Genomic DNA, 23,493 nt, shown 5'->3' with positions numbered 1-23,493 from the left:
AGGGTCTACTACACCTGTTGTATTCAGCATTTCACTGTAGGGTCTACTACACCTGTTGTATTCAGCATTTCACTGTGAGGTCTACTACACCTGTTGTATTCAGCATTTCACTGTAGGGTCTACTACACCTGTTGTATTCAGCATTTCACTGTAAGGTCTACTACACCTGTTGTATTCAGCATTTCACTGTAAGGTCTACTACACCTGTTGTATTCAGCATTTCACTGTAGGGTCTACTACACCTGTTGTATTCAGCATTTCACTGTAAGGTCTACTACACCTGTTGTATTCAGCATTTCACTGTGAGGTCTACTACACCTGTTGTATTCAGCATTTCACTGTAAGGGCTACTACACCTGTTGTATTCAGCATTTCACTGTGAGGTCTACTACACCTGTTGTATTCAGCATTTCACTGTAAGGTCTACTACACCTGTTGTATTCAGCATTTCACTGTAAGGTCTACACCTGTTGTATTCAGCATTTCACTGTAAGGTCTACTACACCTGTTGTATTCAGCATTTCACTGTAAGGTCTACACCTGTTGTATTCAGCATTTCACTGTAAGGTCTACACCTGTTGTATTCAGCATTTCACTGTAAGGTCTACTACACCTGTTGTATTCAGCATTACACTGTAAGGTCTACTACACCTGTTGTATTCAGCATTTCACTGTGAGGTCTACTACACCTGTTGTATTCAGCATTTCACTGTGAGGTCTACACCTGTTGTATTCAGCATTTCACTGTGAGGTCTACTACACCTGTTGTATTCAGCGTTTCACTGTGAGGTCTACAACACCTGTTGTATTCAGCATTTCACTGTAAGGTCTACTACACCTGTTGTATTCAGCATTTCACTGTGAGGTCTACTACACCTGTTGTATTCAGCATTTCACGGTGAGGTCTACTACACCTGTTGTATTCAGCATTTCACTGTGAGGTCTACTACACCTGTTGTATTCAGCATTTCACTGTAAGGTCTACTACACCTGTTGTATTCAGCATTTCACTGTAAGGTCTACTACACCTGTTGTATTCAGCATTTCACTGTAAGGTCTACACCTGTTGTATTCAGCATTTCACTGTAAGGTCTACTACACCTGTTGTATTCAGCATTTCACTGTAAGGTCTACTACACCTGTTGTATTCAGCATTTCACTGTAAGGTCTACTACACCTGTTGTATTCAGCATTTCACTGTAAGGTCTACTACACCTGTTGTATTCAGCATTTCACTGTGAGGTCTACTACACCTGTTGTATTCAGCATTTCAATGTAAGGTCTACTACACCTGTTGTATTCAGCATTTCACTGTAAGGTCTACTACACCTGTTGTATTCAGCGTTTCACTGTGAGGTCTACAACACCTGTTGTATTCAGCGTTTCACTGTGAGGTCTACTACACCTGTTGTATTCAGCATTTCACTGTGAGGTCTACTACACCTGTTGTATTCAGCATTTCACTGTAAGGTCTACTACACCTGTTGTATTCAGCGTTTCACTGTGAGGTCTACAACACCTGTTGTATTCAGCATTTCACTGTAAGGTCTACTACACCTGTTGTATTCAGCATTTCACTGTGAGGTCTACTACACCTGTTGTATTCAGCATTTCACGGTGAGGTCTACTACACCTGTTGTATTCAGCATTTCACTGTGAGGTCTACTACACCTGTTGTATTCAGCATTTCACTGTAAGGTCTACTACACCTGTTGTATTCAGCATTTCACTGTAAGGTCTACTACACCTGTTGTATTCAGCATTTCACTGTGAGGTCTACTACACCTGTTGTATTCAGCATTACACTGTAAGGTCTACTACACCTGTTGTATTCAGCATTTCACTGTAAGGTCTACGACACCTGTTGTATTCAGCATTTCACTGTAGGGTCTACTACACCTGTTGTATTCAGCATTTCACTGTAGGGTCTACTACACCTGTTGTATTCAGCATTTCACTGTGAGGTCTACTACACCTGTTGTATTCAGCATTTCACTGTAGGGTCTACTACACCTGTTGTATTCAGCATTTCACTGTAAGGTCTACTACACCTGTTGTATTCAGCATTTCACTGTAAGGTCTACTACACCTGTTGTATTCAGCATTTCACTGTAGGGTCTACTACACCTGTTGTATTCAGCATTTCACTGTAAGGTCTACTACACCTGTTGTATTCAGCATTTCACTGTGAGGTCTACTACACCTGTTGTATTCAGCATTTCACTGTGAGGGCTACTACACCTGTTGTATTCAGCATTTCACTGTGAGGTCTACTACACCTGTTGTATTCAGCATTTCACTGTGAGGTCTACTACACCTGTTGTATTCAGCATTTCACTGTAAGGTCTACTACACCTGTTGTATTCAGCATTTCACTGTAAGGTCTACTACACCTGTTGTATTCAGCATTTCACTGTAAGGTCTACACCTGTTGTATTCAGCATTTCACTGTAAGGTCTACACCTGTTGTATTCAGGATTTCACTGTAAGGTCTACACCTGTTGTATTCAGCATTTCACTGTAAGGTCTACTACACCTGTTGTATTCAGCATTTCACTGTAAGGTCTACACCTGTTGTATTCAGCATTTCACTGTAAGGTCTACACCTGTTGTATTCAGCATTTCACTGTAAGGTCTACTACACCTGTTGTATTCAGCATTACACTGTAAGGTCTACTACACCTGTTGTATTCAGCATTTCACTGTGAGGTCTACTACACCTGTTGTATTCAGCATTTCACTGTGAGGTCTACTACACCTGTTGTATTCAGCATTTCACTGTAAGGTCTACTACACCTGTTGTATTCAGCATTTCACTGTAAGGTCTACTACACCTGTTGTATTCAGCATTTCACTGTAAGGTCTACTACACCTGTTGTATTCAGCATTTCACTGTAAGGTCTACTACACCTGTTGTATTCAGCATTTCACTGTGAGGTCTACTACACCTGTTGTATTCAGCATTTCAATGTAAGGTCTACTACACCTGTTGTATTCAGCATTTCACTGTAAGGTCTACTACACCTGTTGTATTCAGCGTTTCACTGTGAGGTCTACAACACCTGTTGTATTCAGCGTTTTACTGTGAGGTCTACTACACCTGTTGTATTCAGCATTTCACTGTGAGGTCTACTACACCTGTTGTATTCAGCATTTCACTGTAAGGTCTACTACACCTGTTGTATTCAGCGTTTCACTGTGAGGTCTACAACACCTGTTGTATTCAGCATTTCACTGTAAGGTCTACTACACCTGTTGTATTCAGCATTTCACTGTGAGGTCTACTACACCTGTTGTATTCAGCATTTCACTGTGAGGTCTACTACACCTGTTGTATTCAGCATTTCAATGTAAGGTCTACTACACCTGTTGTATTCAGCATTTCACTGTAAGGTCTACTACACCTGTTGTATTCAGCGTTTCACTGTGAGGTCTACAACACCTGTTGTATTCAGCGTTTTACTGTGAGGTCTACTACACCTGTTGTATTCAGCATTTCACTGTGAGGTCTACTACACCTGTTGTATTCAGCATTTCACTGTAAGGTCTACTACACCTGTTGTATTCAGCGTTTCACTGTGAGGTCTACTACACCTGTTGTATTCAGCATTTCACTGTGAGGTCTACTACACCTGTTGTATTCAGCATTTCACGGTGAGGTCTACTACACCTGTTGTATTCAGCATTTCACTGTGAGGTCTACGACACCTGTTGTATTCAGCATTTCACTGTAGGGTCTACTACACCTGTTGTATTCAGCATTTCACTGTAGGGTCTACTACACCTGTTGTATTCAGCATTTCAATGTAAGGTCTACTACACCTGTTGTATTCAGCATTTCACTGTAAGGTCTACTACACCTGTTGTATTCAGCGTTTCACTGTGAGGTCTACAACACCTGTTGTATTCAGCGTTTCACTGTGAGGTCTACTACACCTGTTGTATTCAGCGTTTCACTGTGAGGTCTACTACACCTGTTGTATTCAGCATTTCACTGTAAGGTCTACTACACCTGTTGTATTCAGCGTTTCACTGTGAGGTCTACAACACCTGTTGTATTCAGCATTTCACTGTAAGGTCTACTACACCTGTTGTATTCAGCATTTCACTGTGAGGTCTACTACACCTGTTGTATTCAGCATTTCACGGTGAGGTCTACTACACCTGTTGTATTCAGCATTTCACTGTGAGGTCTACTACACCTGTTGTATTCAGCATTTCACTGTAAGGTCTACTACACCTGTTGTATTCAGCATTTCACTGTAAGGTCTACTACACCTGTTGTATTCAGCATTTCACTGTGAGGTCTACTACACCTGTTGTATTCAGCATTACACTGTAAGGTCTACTACACCTGTTGTATTCAGCATTTCACTGTAAGGTCTACGACACCTGTTGTATTCAGCATTTCACTGTAGGGTCTACTACACCTGTTGTATTCAGCATTTCATTGTAGGGTCTACTACACCTGTTGTATTCAGCATTTCACTGTGAGGTCTACTACACCTGTTGTATTCAGCATTTCACTGTAGGGTCTACTACACCTGTTGTATTCAGCATTTCACTGTAAGGTCTACTACACCTGTTGTATTCAGCATTTCACTGTAAGGTCTACTACACCTGTTGTATTCAGCATTTCACTGTAGGGTCTACTACACCTGTTGTATTCAGCATTTCACTGTAAGGTCTACTACACCTGTTGTATTCAGCATTTCACTGTGAGGTCTACTACACCTGTTGTATTCAGCATTTCACTGTAAGGGCTACTACACCTGTTGTATTCAGCATTTCACTGTGAGGTCTACTACACCTGTTGTATTCAGCATTTCACTGTAAGGTCTACTACACCTGTTGTATTCAGCATTTCACTGTAAGGTCTACACCTGTTGTATTCAGCATTTCACTGTAAGGTCTACTACACCTGTTGTATTCAGCATTTCACTGTAAGGTCTACACCTGTTGTATTCAGCATTTCACTGTAAGGTCTACACCTGTTGTATTCAGCATTTCACTGTAAGGTCTACTACACCTGTTGTATTCAGCATTTCACTGTAAGGTCTACTACACCTGTTGTATTCAGCATTACACTGTAAGGTCTACTACACCTGTTGTATTCAGCATTTCACTGTGAGGTCTACTACACCTGTTGTATTCAGCATTTCACTGTGAGGTCTACACCTGTTGTATTCAGCATTTCACTGTAAGGTCTACTACACCTGTTGTATTCAGCATTTCACTGTGAGGTCTACTACACCTGTTGTATTCAGCATTTCACTGTAAGGTCTACTACACCTGTTGTATTCAGCATTTCACTGTAAGGTCTACACCTGTTGTATTCAGCATTTCACTGTAAGGTCTACTACACCTGTTGTATTCAGCATTTCACTGTAAGGTCTACTACACCTGTTGTATTCAGCATTTCACTGTAAGGTCTACTACACCTGTTGTATTCAGCATTTCACTGTAAGGTCTACTACACCTGTTGTATTCAGCATTTCACTGTGAGGTCTACTACACCTGTTGTATTCAGCATTTCACTGTGAGGTCTACTAGACCTGTTGTATTCAGCATTTCACTGTAAGGTCTACTACACCTGTTGTATTCAGCGTTTCACTGTGAGGTCTACAACACCTGTTGTATTCAGCGTTTCACTGTGAGGTCTACTACACCTGTTGTATTCAGCATTTCACTGTGAGGTCTACTACACCTGTTGTATTCAGCATTTCACTGTAAGGTCTACTACACCTGTTGTATTCAGCATTTCACTGTGAGGTCTACTACACCTGTTGTATTCAGCATTTCACTGTAAGGGCTACTACACCTGTTGTATTCAGCATTTCACTGTGAGGTCTACTACACCTGTTGTATTCAGCATTTCACTGTAAGGTCTACTACACCTGTTGTAATCAGCATTTCACTGTAAGGTCTACACCTGTTGTATTCAGCATTTCACTGTAAGGTCTACTACACCTGTTGTATTCAGCATTTCACTGTAAGGTCTACACCTGTTGTATTCAGCATTTCACTGTAAGGTCTACACCTGTTGTATTCAGCATTTCACTGTAAGGTCTACTACACCTGTTGTATTCAGCATTACACTGTAAGGTCTACTACACCTGTTGTATTCAGCATTTCACTGTGAGGTCTACTACACCTGTTGTATTCAGCATTTCACTGTGAGGTCTACACCTGTTGTATTCAGCATTTCACTGTAAGGTCTACTACACCTGTTGTATTCAGCATTTCACTGTCAGGTCTACTACACCTGTTGTATTCAGCATTTCACTGTAAGGTCTACTACACCTGTTGTATTCAGCATTTCACTGTAAGGTCTACACCTGTTGTATTCAGCATTTCACTGTGAGGTCTACTACACCTGTTGTATTCAGCATTTCACTGTAAGGTCTACTACACCTGTTGTATTCAGCATTTCACTGTAAGGTCTACTACACCTGTTGTATTCAGCATTTCACTGTGAGGTCTACAACACCTGTTGTATTCAGCGTTTCACTGTGAGGTCTACTACACCTGTTGTATTCAGCATTTCACTGTGAGGTCTACTACACCTGTTGTATTCAGCATTTCACTGTAAGGTCTACTACACCTGTTGTATTCAGCGTTTCACTGTGAGGTCTACAACACCTGTTGTATTCAGCATTTCACTGTAAGGTCTACTACACCTGTTGTATTCAGCATTTCACTGTGAGGTCTACTACACCTGTTGTATTCAGCATTTCACTGTGAGGTCTACTACACCTGTTGTATTCAGCATTTCACTGTGAGGTCTACTACACCTGTTGTATTCAGCATTTCACTGTAAGGTCTACTACACCTGTTGTATTCAGCATTTCACTGTAAGGTCTACTACACCTGTTGTATTCAGCATTTCACTGTAAGGTCTACTACACCTGTTGTATTCAGCATTTCACTGTGAGGTCTACTACACCTGTTGTATTCAGCATTACACTGTAAGGTCTACTACACCTGTTGTATTCAGCATTTCACTGTAAGGTCAACTACACCTGTTGTATTCAGCATTTCACTGTAAGGTCTACTACACCTGTTGTATTCAGCATTTCACTGTGAGGTCTACTACACCTGTTGTATTCAGCATTTCACTGTGAGGTCTACTAGACCTGTTGTATTCAGCATTTCACTGTAAGGTCTACTACACCTGTTGTATTCAGCGTTTCACTGTGAGGTCTACAACACCTGTTGTATTCAGCGTTTCACTGTAGGGTCTACTACACCTGTTGTATTCAGCATTTCACTGTAAGGTCTACTACACCTGTTGTATTCAGCATTTCACTGTAAGGTCTACTACACCTGTTGTATTCAGCATTTCACTGTAGGGTCTACTACACCTGTTGTATTCAGCATTTCACTGTAAGGTCTACTACACCTGTTGTATTCAGCATTTCACTGTGAGGTCTACTACACCTGTTGTATTCAGCATTTCACTGTAAGGGCTACTACACCTGTTGTATTCAGCATTTCACTGTGAGGTCTACTACACCTGTTGTATTCAGCATTTCACTGTAAGGTCTACTACACCTGTTGTATTCAGCATTTCACTGTAAGGTCTACACCTGTTGTATTCAGCATTTCACTGTAAGGTCTACTACACCTGTTGTATTCAGCATTTCACTGTAAGGTCTACTACACCTGTTGTATTCAGCATTTCACTGTAAGGTCTACTACACCTGTTGTATTCAGCATTTCACTGTGAGGTCTACTACACCTGTTGTATTCAGCATTTCACTCTGAGGTCTACTACACCTGTTGTATTCAGCATTTCACTGTGAGGTCTACTACACCTGTTGTATTCAGCATTTCACTGTAAGGTCTACTACACCTGTTGTATTCAGCATTTCACTGTAAGGTCTACTACACCTGTTGTATTCAGCGTTTCACTGTAAGGTCTACTACACCTGTTGTATTCAGCATTTCACTGTAAGGTCTACTACACCTGTTGTATTCAGCATTTCACTGTGAGGTCTACTACACCTGTTGTATTCAGCATTTCACGGTGAGGTCTACTACACCTGTTGTATTCAGCATTTCACTGTGAGGTCTACTACACCTGTTGTATTCAGCATTTCACTGTAAGGTCTACTACACCTGTTGTATTCAGCATTTCACTGTAAGGTCTACTACACCTGTTGTATTCAGCATTTCACTGTAAGGTCTACTACACCTGTTGTATTCAGCATTTCACTGTGAGGTCTACTACACCTGTTGTATTCAGCATTACACTGTAAGGTCTACTACACCTGTTGTATTCAGCATTTCACTGTAAGGTCTACGACACCTGTTGTATTCAGCATTTCACTGTAGGGTCTACTACACCTGTTGTATTCAGCATTTCACTGTAGGGTCTACTACACCTGTTGTATTCAGCATTTCACTGTGAGGTCTACTACACCTGTTGTATTCAGCATTTCACTGTAGGGTCTACTACACCTGTTGTATTCAGCATTTCACTGTAAGGTCTACTACACCTGTTGTATTCAGCATTTCACTGTAGGGTCTACTACACCTGTTGTATTCAGCATTTCACTGTAGGGTCTACTACACCTGTTGTATTCAGCATTTCACTGTAAGGTCTACTACACCTGTTGTATTCAGCATTTCACTGTGAGGTCTACTACACCTGTTGTATTCAGCATTTCACTGTAAGGTCTACTACACCTGTTGTATTCAGCATTTCACTGTAAGGTCTACTACACCTGTTGTATTCAGCATTTCACTGTGAGGTCTACTACACCTGTTGTATTCAGCATTTCACGGTGAGGTCTACTACACCTGTTGTATTCAGCATTTCACTGTGAGGTCTACTACACCTGTTGTATTCAGCATTTCACTGTAAGGTCTACTACACCTGTTGTATTCAGCATTTCACTGTAAGGTCTACTACACCTGTTGTATTCAGCATTTCACTGTGAGGTCTACTACACCTGTTGTATTCAGCATTACACTGTAAGGTCTACTACACCTGTTGTATTCAGCATTTCACTGTAAGGTCTACGACACCTGTTGTATTCAGCATTTCACTGTAGGGTCTACTACACCTGTTGTATTCAGCATTTCACTGTAGGGTCTACTACACCTGTTGTATTCAGCATTTCACTGTGAGGTCTACTACACCTGTTGTATTCAGCATTTCACTGTAGGGTCTACTACACCTGTTGTATTCAGCATTTCACTGTAAGGTCTACTACACCTGTTGTATTCAGCATTTCACTGTAAGGTCTACTACACCTGTTGTATTCAGCATTTCACTGTAGGGTCTACTACACCTGTTGTATTCAGCATTTCACTGTAAGGTCTACTACACCTGTTGTATTCAGCATTTCACTGTGAGGTCTACTACACCTGTTGTATTCAGCATTTCACTGTGAGGTCTACTACACCTGTTGTATTCAGCATTTCACTGTAAGGGCTACTACACCTGTTGTATTCAGCATTTCACTGTGAGGTCTACTACACCTGTTGTATTCAGCATTTCACTGTAAGGTCTACTACACCTGTTGTATTCAGCATTTCACTGTAAGGTCTACACCTGTTGTATTCAGCATTTCACTGTAAGGTCTACTACACCTGTTGTATTCAGCATTTCACTGTAAGGTCTACTACACCTGTTGTATTCAGCATTTCACTGTAAGGTCTACTACACCTGTTGTATTCAGCATTTCACTGTGAGGTCTACTACACCTGTTGTATTCAGCATTTCACTGTGAGGTCTACTACACCTGTTGTATTCAGCATTTCACTGTAAGGTCTACTACACCTGTTGTATTCAGCATTTCACTGTAAGGTCTACTACACCTGTTGTATTCAGCGTTTCACTGTAAGGTCTACTACACCTGTTGTATTCAGCATTTCACTGTAAGGTCTACTACACCTGTTGTATTCAGCATTTCACTGTGAGGTCTACTACACCTGTTGTATTCAGCATTTCACGGTGAGGTCTACTACACCTGTTGTATTCAGCATTTCACTGTGAGGTCTACTACACCTGTTGTATTCAGCATTTCACTGTAAGGTCTACTACACCTGTTGTATTCAGCATTTCACTGTAAGGTCTACTACACCTGTTGTATTCAGCATTTCACTGTAAGGTCTACTACACCTGTTGTATTCAGCATTTCACTGTGAGGTCTACTACACCTGTTGTATTCAGCATTACACTGTAAGGTCTACTACACCTGTTGTATTCAGCATTTCACTGTAAGGTCTACGACACCTGTTGTATTCAGCATTTCACTGTAGGGTCTACTACACCTGTTGTATTCAGCATTTCACTGTAGGGTCTACTACACCTGTTGTATTCAGCATTTCACTGTGAGGTCTACTACCCCTGTTGTATTCAGCATTTCACTGTAGGGTCTACTACACCTGTTGTATTCAGCATTTCACTGTAAGGTCTACTACACCTGTTGTATTCAGCATTTCACTGTAGGGTCTACTACACCTGTTGTATTCAGCATTTCACTGTAGGGTCTACTACATCTGTTGTATTCAGCATTTCACTGTAAGGTCTACTACACCTGTTGTATTCAGCATTTCACTGTAAGGTCTACTACACCTGTTGTATTCAGCATTTCACTGTGAGGTCTACTACACCTGTTGTATTCAGCATTTCACTGTAAGGTCTACTACACCTGTTGTATTCAGCATTTCACTGTAAGGTCTACACCTGTTGTATTCAGCATTTCACTGTAAGGTCTACTACACCTGTTGTATTCAGCATTTCACTGTAAGGTCTACTACACCTGTTGTATTCAGCATTTCACTGTAAGGTCTACTACACCTGTTGTATTCAGCATTTCACTGTAAGGTCTACTACACCTGTTGTATTCAGCATTTCACTGTGAGGTCTACTACACCTGTTGTATTCAGCATTTCAATGTAAGGTCTACTACACCTGTTGTATTCAGCATTTCACTGTAAGGTCTACTACAACTGTTGTATTCAGCGTTTCACTGTGAGGTCTACAACACCTGTTGTATTCAGCGTTTCACTGTGAGGTCTACTACACCTGTTGTATTCAGCATTTCACTGTGAGGTCTACTACACCTGTTGTATTCAGCATTTCACGGTGAGGTCTACTACACCTGTTGTATTCAGCATTTCACTGTGAGGTCTACTACACCTGTTGTATTCAGCATTTCACTGTAAGGTCTACTACACCTGTTGTATTCAGCATTTCACTGTAAGGTCTACTACACCTGTTGTATTCAGCATTTCACTGTGAGGTCTACTACACCTGTTGTATTCAGCATTACACTGTAAGGTCTACTACACCTGTTGTATTCAGCATTTCACTGTAAGGTCTACGACACCTGTTGTATTCAGCATTTCACTGTAGGGTCTACTACACCTGTTGTATTCAGCATTTCACTGTAGGGTCTACTACACCTGTTGTATTCAGCATTTCACTGTGAGGTCTACTACACCTGTTGTATTCAGCATTTCACTGTAGGGTCTACTACACCTGTTGTATTCAGCATTTCACTGTAAGGTCTACTACACCTGTTGTATTCAGCATTTCACTGTAAGGTCTACTACACCTGTTGTATTCAGCATTTCACTGTAGGGTCTACTACACCTGTTGTATTCAGCATTTCACTGTAAGGTCTACTACACCTGTTGTATTCAGCATTTCACTGTGAGGTCTACTACACCTGTTGTATTCAGCATTTCACTGTGAGGTCTACTACACCTGTTGTATTCAGCATTTCACTGTAAGGGCTACTACACCTGTTGTATTCAGCATTTCACTGTGAGGTCTACTACACCTGTTGTATTCAGCATTTCACTGTAAGGTCTACTACACCTGTTGTATTCAGCATTTCACTGTAAGGTCTACACCTGTTGTATTCAGCATTTCACTGTAAGGTCTACTACACCTGTTGTATTCAGCATTTCACTGTAAGGTCTACTACACCTGTTGTATTCAGCATTTCACTGTAAGGTCTACTACACCTGTTGTATTCAGCATTTCACTGTGAGGTCTACTACACCTGTTGTATTCAGCATTTCACTGTGAGGTCTACTACACCTGTTGTATTCAGCATTTCACTGTAAGGTCTACTACACCTGTTGTATTCAGCATTTCACTGTAAGGTCTACTACACCTGTTGTATTCAGCGTTTCACTGTAAGGTCTACTACACCTGTTGTATTCAGCATTTCACTGTAAGGTCTACTACACCTGTTGTATTCAGCATTTCACTGTGAGGTCTACTACACCTGTTGTATTCAGCATTTCACGGTGAGGTCTACTACACCTGTTGTATTCAGCATTTCACTGTGAGGTCTACTACACCTGTTGTATTCAGCATTTCACTGTAAGGTCTACTACACCTGTTGTATTCAGCATTTCACTGTAAGGTCTACTACACCTGTTGTATTCAGCATTTCACTGTAAGGTCTACTACACCTGTTGTATTCAGCATTTCACTGTGAGGTCTACTACACCTGTTGTATTCAGCATTACACTGTAAGGTCTACTACACCTGTTGTATTCAGCATTTCACTGTAAGGTCTACGACACCTGTTGTATTCAGCATTTCACTGTAGGGTCTACTACACCTGTTGTATTCAGCATTTCACTGTAGGGTCTACTACACCTGTTGTATTCAGCATTTCACTGTGAGGTCTACTACACCTGTTGTATTCAGCATTTCACTGTAGGGTCTACTACACCTGTTGTATTCAGCATTTCACTGTAAGGTCTACTACACCTGTTGTATTCAGCATTTCACTGTAGGGTCTACTACACCTGTTGTATTCAGCATTTCACTGTAGGGTCTACTACATCTGTTGTATTCAGCATTTCACTGTAAGGTCTACTACACCTGTTGTATTCAGCATTTCACTGTAAGGTCTACTACACCTGTTGTATTCAGCATTTCACTGTGAGGTCTACTACACCTGTTGTATTCAGCATTTCACTGTAAGGTCTACTACACCTGTTGTATTCAGCATTTCACTGTAAGGTCTACACCTGTTGTATTCAGCATTTCACTGTAAGGTCTACTACACCTGTTGTATTCAGCATTTCACTGTAAGGTCTACTACACCTGTTGTATTCAGCATTTCACTGTAAGGTCTACTACACCTGTTGTATTCAGCATTTCACTGTAAGGTCTACTACACCTGTTGTATTCAGCATTTCACTGTGAGGTCTACTACACCTGTTGTATTCAGCATTTCAATGTAAGGTCTACTACACCTGTTGTATTCAGCATTTCACTGTAAGGTCTACTACAACTGTTGTATTCAGCGTTTCACTGTGAGGTCTACAACACCTGTTGTATTCAGCGTTTCACTGTGAGGTCTACTACACCTGTTGTATTCAGCATTTCACTGTGAGGTCTACTACACCTGTTGTATTCAGCATTTCACTGTAAGGTCTACTACACCTGTTGTATTCAGCGTTTCACTGTGAGGTCTACAACACCTGTTGTATTCAGCATTTCACTGTAAGGTCTACTACACCTGTTGTATTCAGCATTTCACTGTGAGGTCTACTACACCTGTTGTATTCAGCATTTCACGGTGAGGTCTACTACACCTGTTGTATTCAGCATTTCACTGTGAGGTCTACTACACCTGTTGTATTCAGCATTTCACTGTAAGGTCTACTACACCTGTTGTATTCAGCATTTCACTGTAAGGTCTACTACACCTGTTGTATTCAGCATTTCACTGTGAGGTCTACTACACCTGTTGTATTCAGCATTACACTGTAAGGTCTACTACACCTGTTGTATTCAGCATTTCACTGTAAGGTCTACTACACCTGTTGTATTCAGCATTTCACTGTAAGGTCTACTACACCTGTTGTATTCAGCATTTCACTGTAGGGTCTACTACACCTGTTGTATTCAGCATTTCACTGTAAGGTCTACTACACCTGTTGTATTCAGCATTTCACTGTGAGGTCTACTACACCTGTTGTATTCAGCATTTCACTGTAAGGTCTACTACACCTGTTGTATTCAGCATTTCACTGTGAGGTCTACTACACCTGTTGTATTCAGCATTTCACTGTAAGGTCTACTACACCTGTTGTATTCAGCATTTCACTGTAAGGTCTACACCTGTTGTATTCAGCATTTCACTGTAAGGTCTACTACACCTGTTGTATTCAGCATTTCACTGTAAGGTCTACTACACCTGTTGTATTCAGCATTTCACTGTAAGGTCTACTACACCTGTTGTATTCAGCATTTCACTGTAAGGTCTACTACACCTGTTGTATTCAGCATTTCACTGTGAGGTCTACTACACCTGTTGTATTCAGCATTTCAATGTAAGGTCTACTACACCTGTTGTATTCAGCATTTCACTGTAAGGTCTACTACACCTGTTGTATTCAGCATTTCACTCTAAGGTCTACAGCTGTTGTATTCAGCATTTCACTCTAAGGTCTACACCTGTTGTATTCAGCATTTCACTCTAAGGTCTACTACACCTGTTGTATTCAGCATTACACTGTAAGGTCTACTACACCTGTTGTATTCAGCATTTCACTGTAAGGTCTACTACACCTGTTGTATTCAGCATTTCACTGTAAGGTCTACTACACCTGTTGTATTCAGCATTTCACTCTAAGGTCTACACCTGTTGTATTCAGCATTTCACTCTAAGGTCTACACCTGTTGTATTCAGCATTTCACTCTAAGGTCTACACCTGTTGTATTCAGCATTTCACTGTAAGGTCTACTACACCTGTTGTATTCAGCATTTCACTGTGAGGTCTACTACACCTGTTGTATTCAGCATTTCACTGTAAGGTCTACTACACCTGTTGTATTCAGCATTTCACTGTGAGGTCTACTACACCTGTTGTATTCAGCATTTCACTGTGAGGTCTACTACACCTGTTGTATTCAGCATTTCACTGTAAGGTCTACACCTGTTGTATTCAGCATTTCACTGTAAGGTCTACACCTGTTGTATTCAGCATTTCACTGTAAGGTCTACTACACCTGTTGTATTCAGCATTACACTGTAAGGTCTACTACACCTGTTGTATTCAGCATTTCACTGTGAGGTCTACTACACCTGTTGTATTCAGCATTTCACTGTGAGGTCTACTACACCTGTTGTATTCAGCATTTCACTGTAAGGTCTACTACACCTGTTGTATTCAGCATTTCACTGTGAGGTCTACTACACCTGTTGTATTCAGCATTTCACTGTAAGGTCTACTACACCTGTTGTATTCAGCATTTCACTGTAAGGTCTACACCTGTTGTATTCAGCATTTCACTGTAAGGTCTACTACACCTGTTGTATTCAGCATTTCACTGTAAGGTCTACTACACCTGTTGTATTCAGCATTTCACTGTAAGGTCTACTACACCTGTTGTATTCAGCATTTCACTGTAAGGTCTACTACACCTGTTGTATTCAGCATTTCACTGTGAGGTCTACTACACCTGTTGTATTCAGCATTTCAATGTAAGGTCTACTACACCTGTTGTATTCAGCATTTCACTGTAAGGTCTACTACACCTGTTGTATTCAGCATTTCACTCTAAGGTCTACACCTGTTGTATTCAGCATTTCACTCTAAGGTCTACACCTGTTGTATTCAGCATTTCACTCTAAGGTCTACTACACCTGTTGTATTCAGCATTACACTGTAAGGTCTACTACACCTGTTGTATTCAGCATTTCACTGTAAGGTCTACTACACCTGTTGTATTCAGCATTTCACTGTAAGGTCTACTACACCTGTTGTATTCAGCATTTCACTCTAAGGTCTACACCTGTTGTATTCAGCATTTCACTCTAAGGTCTACACCTGTTGTATTCAGCATTTCACTCTAAGGTCTACACCTGTTGTATTCAGCATTTCACTGTAAGGTCTACTACACCTGTTGTATTCAGCATTTCACTGTGAGGTCTACTACACCTGTTGTATTCAGCATTTCACTGTAAGGTCTACTACACCTGTTGTATTCAGCATTTCACTGTGAGGTCTACTACACCTGTTGTATTCAGCATTTCACTGTGAGGTCTACTACACCTGTTGTATTCAGCATTTCACTGTAAGGTCTACACCTGTTGTATTCAGCATTTCACTGTAAGGTCTACACCTGTTGTATTCAGCATTTCACTGTAAGGTCTACTACACCTGTTGTATTCAGCATTACACTGTAAGGTCTACTACACCTGTTGTATTCAGCATTTCACTGTGAGGTCTACTACACCTGTTGTATTCAGCATTTCACTGTGAGGTCTACTACACCTGTTGTATTCAGCATTTCACTGTAAGGTCTACTACACCTGTTGTATTCAGCATTTCACTGTAAGGTCTACTACACCTGTTGTATTCAGCATTTCACTGTAAGGTCTACTACACCTGTTGTATTCAGCATTTCACTGTGAGGTCTACTACACCTGTTGTATTCAGCATTTCACTGTGAGGTCTACTACACCTGTTGTATTCAGCATTTCACTGTGAGGTCTACTACACCTGTTGTATTCAGCATTTCACTGTGAGGTCTACTACACCTGTTGTATTCAGCATTTCACTGTGAGGTCTACTACACCTGTTGTATTCAGCATTTCACTGTAAGGTCTACTACACCTGTTGTATTCAGCATTTCACTGTAAGGTCTACTACACCTGTTGTATTCAGCATTTCACTGTAAGGTCTACTACACCTGTTGTATTCAGCATTTCACTGTAAGGTCTACTACACCTGTTGTATTCAGCATTTCACTGTAAGGTCTACTACACCTGTTGTATTCAGCATTTCACTGTGAGGTCTACTACACCTGTTGTATTCAGCATTTCACTGTAAGGTCTACACCTGTTGTATTCAGCGTTTCACTGTGAGGTCTACTACACCTGTTGTATTCAGCATTTCACTGTGAGGTCTACTACACCTGTTGTATTCAGCATTTCACTGTGAGGTCTACTACACCTGTTGTATTCAGCATTTCACTGTGAGGTCTACTACACCTGTTGTATTCAGCATTTCACTGTAAGGTCTACTACACCTGTTGTATTCAGCATTTCACTGTAAGGTCTACTACACCTGTTGTATTCAGCATTTCACTGTAAGGTCTACTACACCTGTTGTATTCAGCATTTCACTGTAAGGTCTACTACACCTGTTGTATTCAGCATTTCACTGTAAGGTCTACTACACCTGTTGTATTCAGCATTTCACTGTGAGGTCTACTACACCTGTTGTATTCAGCATTTCACTGTAAGGTCTACACCTGTTGTATTCAGCGTTTCACTGTGAGGTCTACTACACCTGTTGTATTCAGCATTTCACTGTAAGGTCTACACCTGTTGTATTCAGCGCATGTGAAAAATACAAAAAACAAAGCTGTTTGTTCATGATGGAATATTCAATTAAACAATGCGCTGGATATGTGTTTCTGCCAGAGGAGGCTGGTGAAAGGAGATATAGGAGGAATGGCTCATTGCAATGAATGGAGAGGTATCAAACACAGCAAACATATGGAAACCATGTTTGACTCTGTTACATTTACTCCATTCCAGCCATTACTAAGAGCCCGTCCTCCTAAATCCCCTCCCACCAGCCTCCTCTGGTTTCTGCCGTACCCGTATCAGCGGCACAATGACGGCACTGGAATGGAGGCGATAGTTTCTATGAGCGAATCGGGCAGAAATGCAATGATCTTGGACTGTCAGAAAGCTAAACTCGTAGTAAACAGACGATCAGATTAGAAAAGGGGCAAATCTACTGGAGAATATTACTGTTCTGAGGTTTGACCACTTTTAGCGAACTTCATTTCCTGGGTTTAGTGGAATGCAAAATAAAATTTGCGGACAATGTCAAAAAGTTCGACACCACCATCAAAACGAGAGCCTGTCAAAATATACCAAGTACTTTGATTTCATTTCGATTTAAAGCTGATCTTGTCAGGTTGTACAAACGGTACGAGACAAATCACCTGGACAGCTCCTCAGCTTTTTGTTCCAGCATGACACAGATGGTCCACAAAGTTACTACAGCTGCAGTCCTCACCATACCAGCCACAACAGCATCCATAGAGAGGTCATTTTCTGAGCTGAAACGAATAAAGACACAGCCGAAACCGGACTGATGAAGGACGTCTCTCATCTCCATTGAGACTTGTGAAACTGAGGGCCAACGGGGAGTTTTACAGTTCAGTCACTTATGTCTTTACCCTGAAGGACAGATGGATGGACTTGGAGAGAGATGGAGGGAGAGGATGAAGAGAGAGGGACAGATTATGTCTTTACCCTGAAGGACAGATGGATGGACTTGGAGAGAGAGAGATGGACAAAGAGGAGGGAGAGATAGAGAGATGGAGGGAGAGGATGAAGAGAGAGGGACAGATTATGTCTTTACCCTGAAGGACAGATGGATGGACTTCATTATAAGTAAGTAAAAGTGTATATGGAGAGAGAGAGATGGACAAAAAGGAGGGAGAGATAGTGAGATGGAGAGAGAGGGACAGATTCTGTTGTTCGGACAATCATGGACGTTTTGAATACCCAGCATACATTGCGAAGGAGGCGGCGTATAGAGTGGTTTCTTTGTCCCTCAGTCTGTCATTATCCCGGTCCTGTTATTATCCAGAGTCCTCGTGGATCAAAGTCTCACAGCAAGGATAAAAAAAACTGATCTGTGCTAACCGCTGCTTAGGGAACCAGTCATGTAGGCCACACCACTCAGCCCCAATATATCTAAAGTCTACAGGAGAATGAATTAACAGAGAAGACAATAGACCCACGCTATGTGTCTGACAGACTGTAACAAACACATCCCAGCTAGCACATTGGAAGTTTGGAACATATGTTTTTGGTTTCAAATTGGTTGTAGGAAAGAAACCATATGTTTCCTGACTGGTAAAACGGAACATTTTTTTAATGTTCTTAGAGAAGTGAAAAAGTGAAAATTGTGCCTGTTCTGGGAACGTTTATTTTTAGGTTGCAGGGAGGTGCTGAGAACGTTTTACTCTGGTTCCAGGGAGGTTCTGACAACGTTTTACTCTGGTTCCAGGGAGGTTCTGACAACGTTTTACTGTGGATCCAGGGAGGTCCTGAGAACGTTTTACTGTGGTTCCAGGGAGGTCCTGAGAACGTTTTACTGTGGTTCCGGGGAGGTTCTGAGAACGTTTTACTGTGGTTCCAGGGAGGTTCTGAGAACGTTTTACTGTGGTTCTGGGGAGGTTCCGAGAACGTTTTACTGTGGTTCCAGGGAGGTTCGGAGAACGTTTTACTGTGGTTCCTTTAAAGGTTTCCTGGGAGGTTTTAGTAAGAGGTTTTGAACTCCAAGCACAGATAGGACACATGGTGTCATGACCTGGCCCTTTCTGGGTATAGATCATGGCTTCTCTCTTACACCCAGGGTCTGTTATCTCACGTCATAAATTCCTGGTGGAGACACTCTCCCCCTGGCCATGCAGAAAGAGAGACACAGAGAGAACAAAGAATTTCACATGGCGAACTCCTAAATCCCCAAAATGGGAATTTGAAACAAAATGTCCACTTGTGAGGAGGTGGGAATGGTCCATGGACCCTTAAGGGACAGGTATGACGAGTGTGTTTCATTTGGTGACCTCAGAGAGGACAGGAAACACACAACTATATCTCTGAATGTGTACATTTCTCAATTATGGGGTTTGCATCTAATTCTTGTATAAAATGAATGAGTAAAAGATGAAACTATTTGTGAAATGATGTAATATGACGTTAAACCATTAATGTGAGAGAATTGTATTCCTTTCAAAGTTTAACTAAGTCATTGGCCCGCCCCCGTGAGCACAGACATGATCAGGCATCATAGAACCACCTTTTCTTTTTTTTTCTTTTTTTTCTTTTTTTTCTATAAATTTGATCCCCTTTTCTCCCCAATTTTCGTGGTATCCAATCGCTAGTAATTACTATCTTGTCTCATCGCTACAACTCCCGTACGGCCTCGGGAGAGACGAAGTTCGAAAGCCATGCGTCCTCCGAAACACAACCCAATCAAGCCGCACTGCTTCTTTAACACAGCGCGCCTCCAACCCGGAAGCCATCCGCACCAATGTGTCGGAGGAAACACTGTGCACCTGGCCCCCTTGGTTAGCGCGCACTGCGCCCAGCCCGCCACAGGAGTCGTTGGAGCGCGATGAGACAAGGAAATCCCTACCGGCCAAACCCTCCCTAACCCGGACGACGCTAGCCCAATTGTGCGTCGCCCCACGGACCTCCCGGTCGCGGCCGGCTGCGACAGAGCCTGGGGGCGAACCCAGAGACTCTGGTGGCGCAGTTAGCACTGCGATGCAGTGCCCTAGACCACTGCGCCACCCGGGAGGCCCAGAACCACCTTTTCTACTGTTACGAATAAAACCCTCTCCTGAGGAAATCCTCTTCAGACCACGCATACCTCGGTGTAAGCTGAGGTGGCACCGGTTAGAGTACCAGGACTGAGCTAACTCACAGCATGAGCTGTTATTACGAATATTTTAGACCTAAACACGTGGAGCATCGGCTACACGGCTGGAAATGGTTACATTCTGAGCCAATCGATCTCTACAGGATAAGAGCAAATCTTAGATACTAATTACTAGTCTGCAGCTAGAAATTATGTAAACCTGGGATGCGAAAGACCGACAACCGCCGACAACATCTATTCTATGAAAACATTTCGGAATGTTACTCTGAAGTATCCATTCTAACCACGAAAGACGTTGATCTTCAGAGAAGCGGAGAGAGAAGAACTGACTCTCCAGCAGACGGACCGGATTCCAGAAAAGATCAGAACACCTGGGCGTAAATATGTATATTGATTACTCCCAAATGAGTCAGCGTTCACGTGCAAAGGATTAGCATTTCAATAAATATAGTAGCATAGTGTGTTGTGATCCCCTTTGTCGTTCCCGCTCTTTCTCAATCCACAGCCACTTCCCTTTGTCCACCAAGCCGTCATATCGGCTTAGCCCACTAGGGAATATTCCCTATAATTTGTTAGTAACCATATCTACTGTTTGTTTGTTTATGCATTTCTCTGATTATTTAGTTAGTTAGTAAATAAATGATTAAGCCAATGGGTTTATGGATGATTCATAGTAAAGGCTGGGTTCGTGCAGATAACCAACAATTTAAAATGTTTGGAATGAGACTAACGTGAGGTAAAGAATAATTCATTAATTAGAAGACTAATTGATCAGATATTAAAATGTCTGAAGAGTTATATTAGGAAAATTATAACAGTGTAATCTGAATATTTTCCTTGGTGCCCCGACGTCCTAGTTAATTACATTTACATGATTAGTTTAATCACGTAATAATAATTACAGAGAATTGATTTGATAAAATAACAGTCTTCGCTTTTAATGATGCCAAAGACACGACAATGGGAATAATTTTTTTAGGCATTAATTATGCAAACCCATTTATTTTTGTGACACCAATAGTCTTCTGTTCTCTATCCCTGGAATTAGTCCACTGCGCCACCAGGATGGATCTAGCCTGCCGACATGGTTTTTTACTCATACAAAGCTGTTAATTTCAGTCTATTCAAACAGACCCCATTTCAAAGGAAACAAGCACTCATTAAGACCAGGTGTGGCCAATTAGTGGGCGCGGCCAACACACCCGAAAACACTTAACAAGATAGAGGATAGAGAGAGTTTTGTTGAGGAACGGAATGTATATGTTTATGATTTTATATATCTTGTTTTTTTGGGGAAAGTTTTCTTAACGTTCTCAGAACAATTCGAGAACTTGACTTTAAATACAACCATGCGTAAACGAAACGTTCCCACAGAAGAACGTTGCTTCTTAATGTTCTCTGAACTATTTGAGAACGTTCCCAATATCAAACCAGTTGGAGAACGTTCCTAGAACATTACCAAAATGAAATGTAACCATGTTTGAACTTTTGGGAAAAAATGTTAAAGTAATGAAAATAAAATAGAAAATTGTGTTTTTTTTGGCAAGTTCCTTAAATGTGCTTAGAATGTTCCAATGGTCAAGCAACTATCCTGAACCATCCCCAAAAAGTTGTGGGAAGGTTGTATGATAAATAACCATAGGACAACCACGCTCTCACCAAGCTCTAAGAACCATATGGTTCTCAGAACATCATGTGCTAGCTGGGGTTGAAATGGCTATTTTGAAATCCAACAGAGTTAAAGAGCAACAAATCACAGAGCAAATGTCATTTAATCTGATTCTTGGTGTTATTGTTTTTTCCAGTGTGTGTGAGAGTGTGCGTGTGTGTACGCGTCAGTGTTCGTGTGTTTGTGTTACCTGGCATGCGGCGGGGCGGGTCAGTGATGTTGGGCAGGCCGGTGGCTCGGCTGGAGGAGAGGGGCGTGGTGGAGTGGACAGACGGGGAGGTCATAGGACTCAGGTAGGACGGGTAGGGCTGCTCATACGACCAAGAAGGAGATGACTGAGACTGGCGAGGGTCTGGAGGAGGGAGGAGGAGAGGGATGGTTGGAGAGGAGGAGGAGGAGGAGGAGGAGGAGAGGGATGGTTGGAGAGGAGGAGGAGGAGGAGAGGGATGGTTGGAGAGGGGGAGGAGGAGGAGGAGGAGGAGGAGAGGGATGGTTGGAGAGGAGGAGGAGGAGGAGAGGGATGGTTGGAGAGGAGGAGAGGGATGGTTGGAGAGGAGGAGGAGGAAAGGGATGGTTGGAGAGGAGGAGGAGGAGGAGAGGGATGGATGGATGGAGAGGAGGGGGAGGAGGAGGAGGAGAGGGATGGTTGGAGAGGAGGAGGAGGAGAGGGATGGTTGGAGAGGAGGAGGAGGAGAAGGATGGTTGGAGAGGAGGAGGAGGAGAGGGATGGTTGGAGAGGAGGAGGAGGAGGAGAGGGATGGTTGGAGAGGAGGAGGAGGAGGAGAGGGATGGTTGGAGAGGAGGAGGAGGAGAGGGATGGTTGGAGAGGAGGAGGAGGAGAGGGATGGTTGGAGAGGAGGAGGAGGAGAGGGATGGTTGGAGAGGAGGAGGAGGAGGAGAGGGATGGTTGGAGAGGAGGAGGAGGAGGAGAGGGATGGTTGGAGAGGAGAAGGAGGAAAGGGATGGTTGGAGAGGAGGAGGAGGAGGAGGAGGAGGAGGAGGAGAGGGATGGTTGGAGAGGAGGAGGAGGAGAGGGATGGTTGGAGAGGAGGAGGAGGAGAAGGATGGTTGGAGAGGAGGAGGAGGAGAGGGATGGTTGGAGAGGAGGAGGAGGAGGAGGAGAGGGATGGTTGGAGAGGAGGAGGAGGAGAGGGATGGTTGGAGAGGAGGAGGAGGAGGAGAGGGATGGTTGGAGAGGAGGAGGAGGAGGAGAGGGATGGTTGGAGAGGAGAAGGAGGAAAGGGATGGTTGGAGAGGAGGAGGAGGAGGAGGAGAGGGATGGTTGGAGAGGAGGAGGAGGAGGAGGAGGAGGAGGAGGAGGAGAGGGGTGGTTGGAGAGGAGGAGGAGGAGAGGGATGGTTGGAGAGGAGGAGGAGGAGAGGGATGGTTGGAGAGGAGGAGGAGGAGAGGGATGG

General features: G+C 42.4%; 1 protein-coding gene across 1 annotated transcript in view; it reads right to left on the bottom strand.

The window, feature by feature from the left end:
- Positions 1 to 23,493, bottom strand: part of LOC129817829 (runt-related transcription factor 2-like) — a 130,471-nt gene that overhangs the window by 43,891 nt on the left and 63,087 nt on the right. The window contains exon 5 of the mRNA XM_055873405.1: positions 22,269 to 22,430. Within this exon, the coding sequence (XP_055729380.1) occupies positions 22,269 to 22,430 (162 nt within the window). The remainder of the gene's footprint in view (positions 1 to 22,268; positions 22,431 to 23,493) is intronic.

The sequence above is a fragment of the Salvelinus fontinalis genome, chromosome 20 (assembly GCF_029448725.1).
Source record: "Salvelinus fontinalis isolate EN_2023a chromosome 20, ASM2944872v1, whole genome shotgun sequence".
In the NCBI taxonomy this organism is placed as follows: Eukaryota; Metazoa; Chordata; class Actinopteri; order Salmoniformes; family Salmonidae; genus Salvelinus; species Salvelinus fontinalis.
The sequence above is the reverse complement of the archived record's forward strand: the minus strand, read 5'-3'. Positions and strand labels throughout refer to the sequence as shown.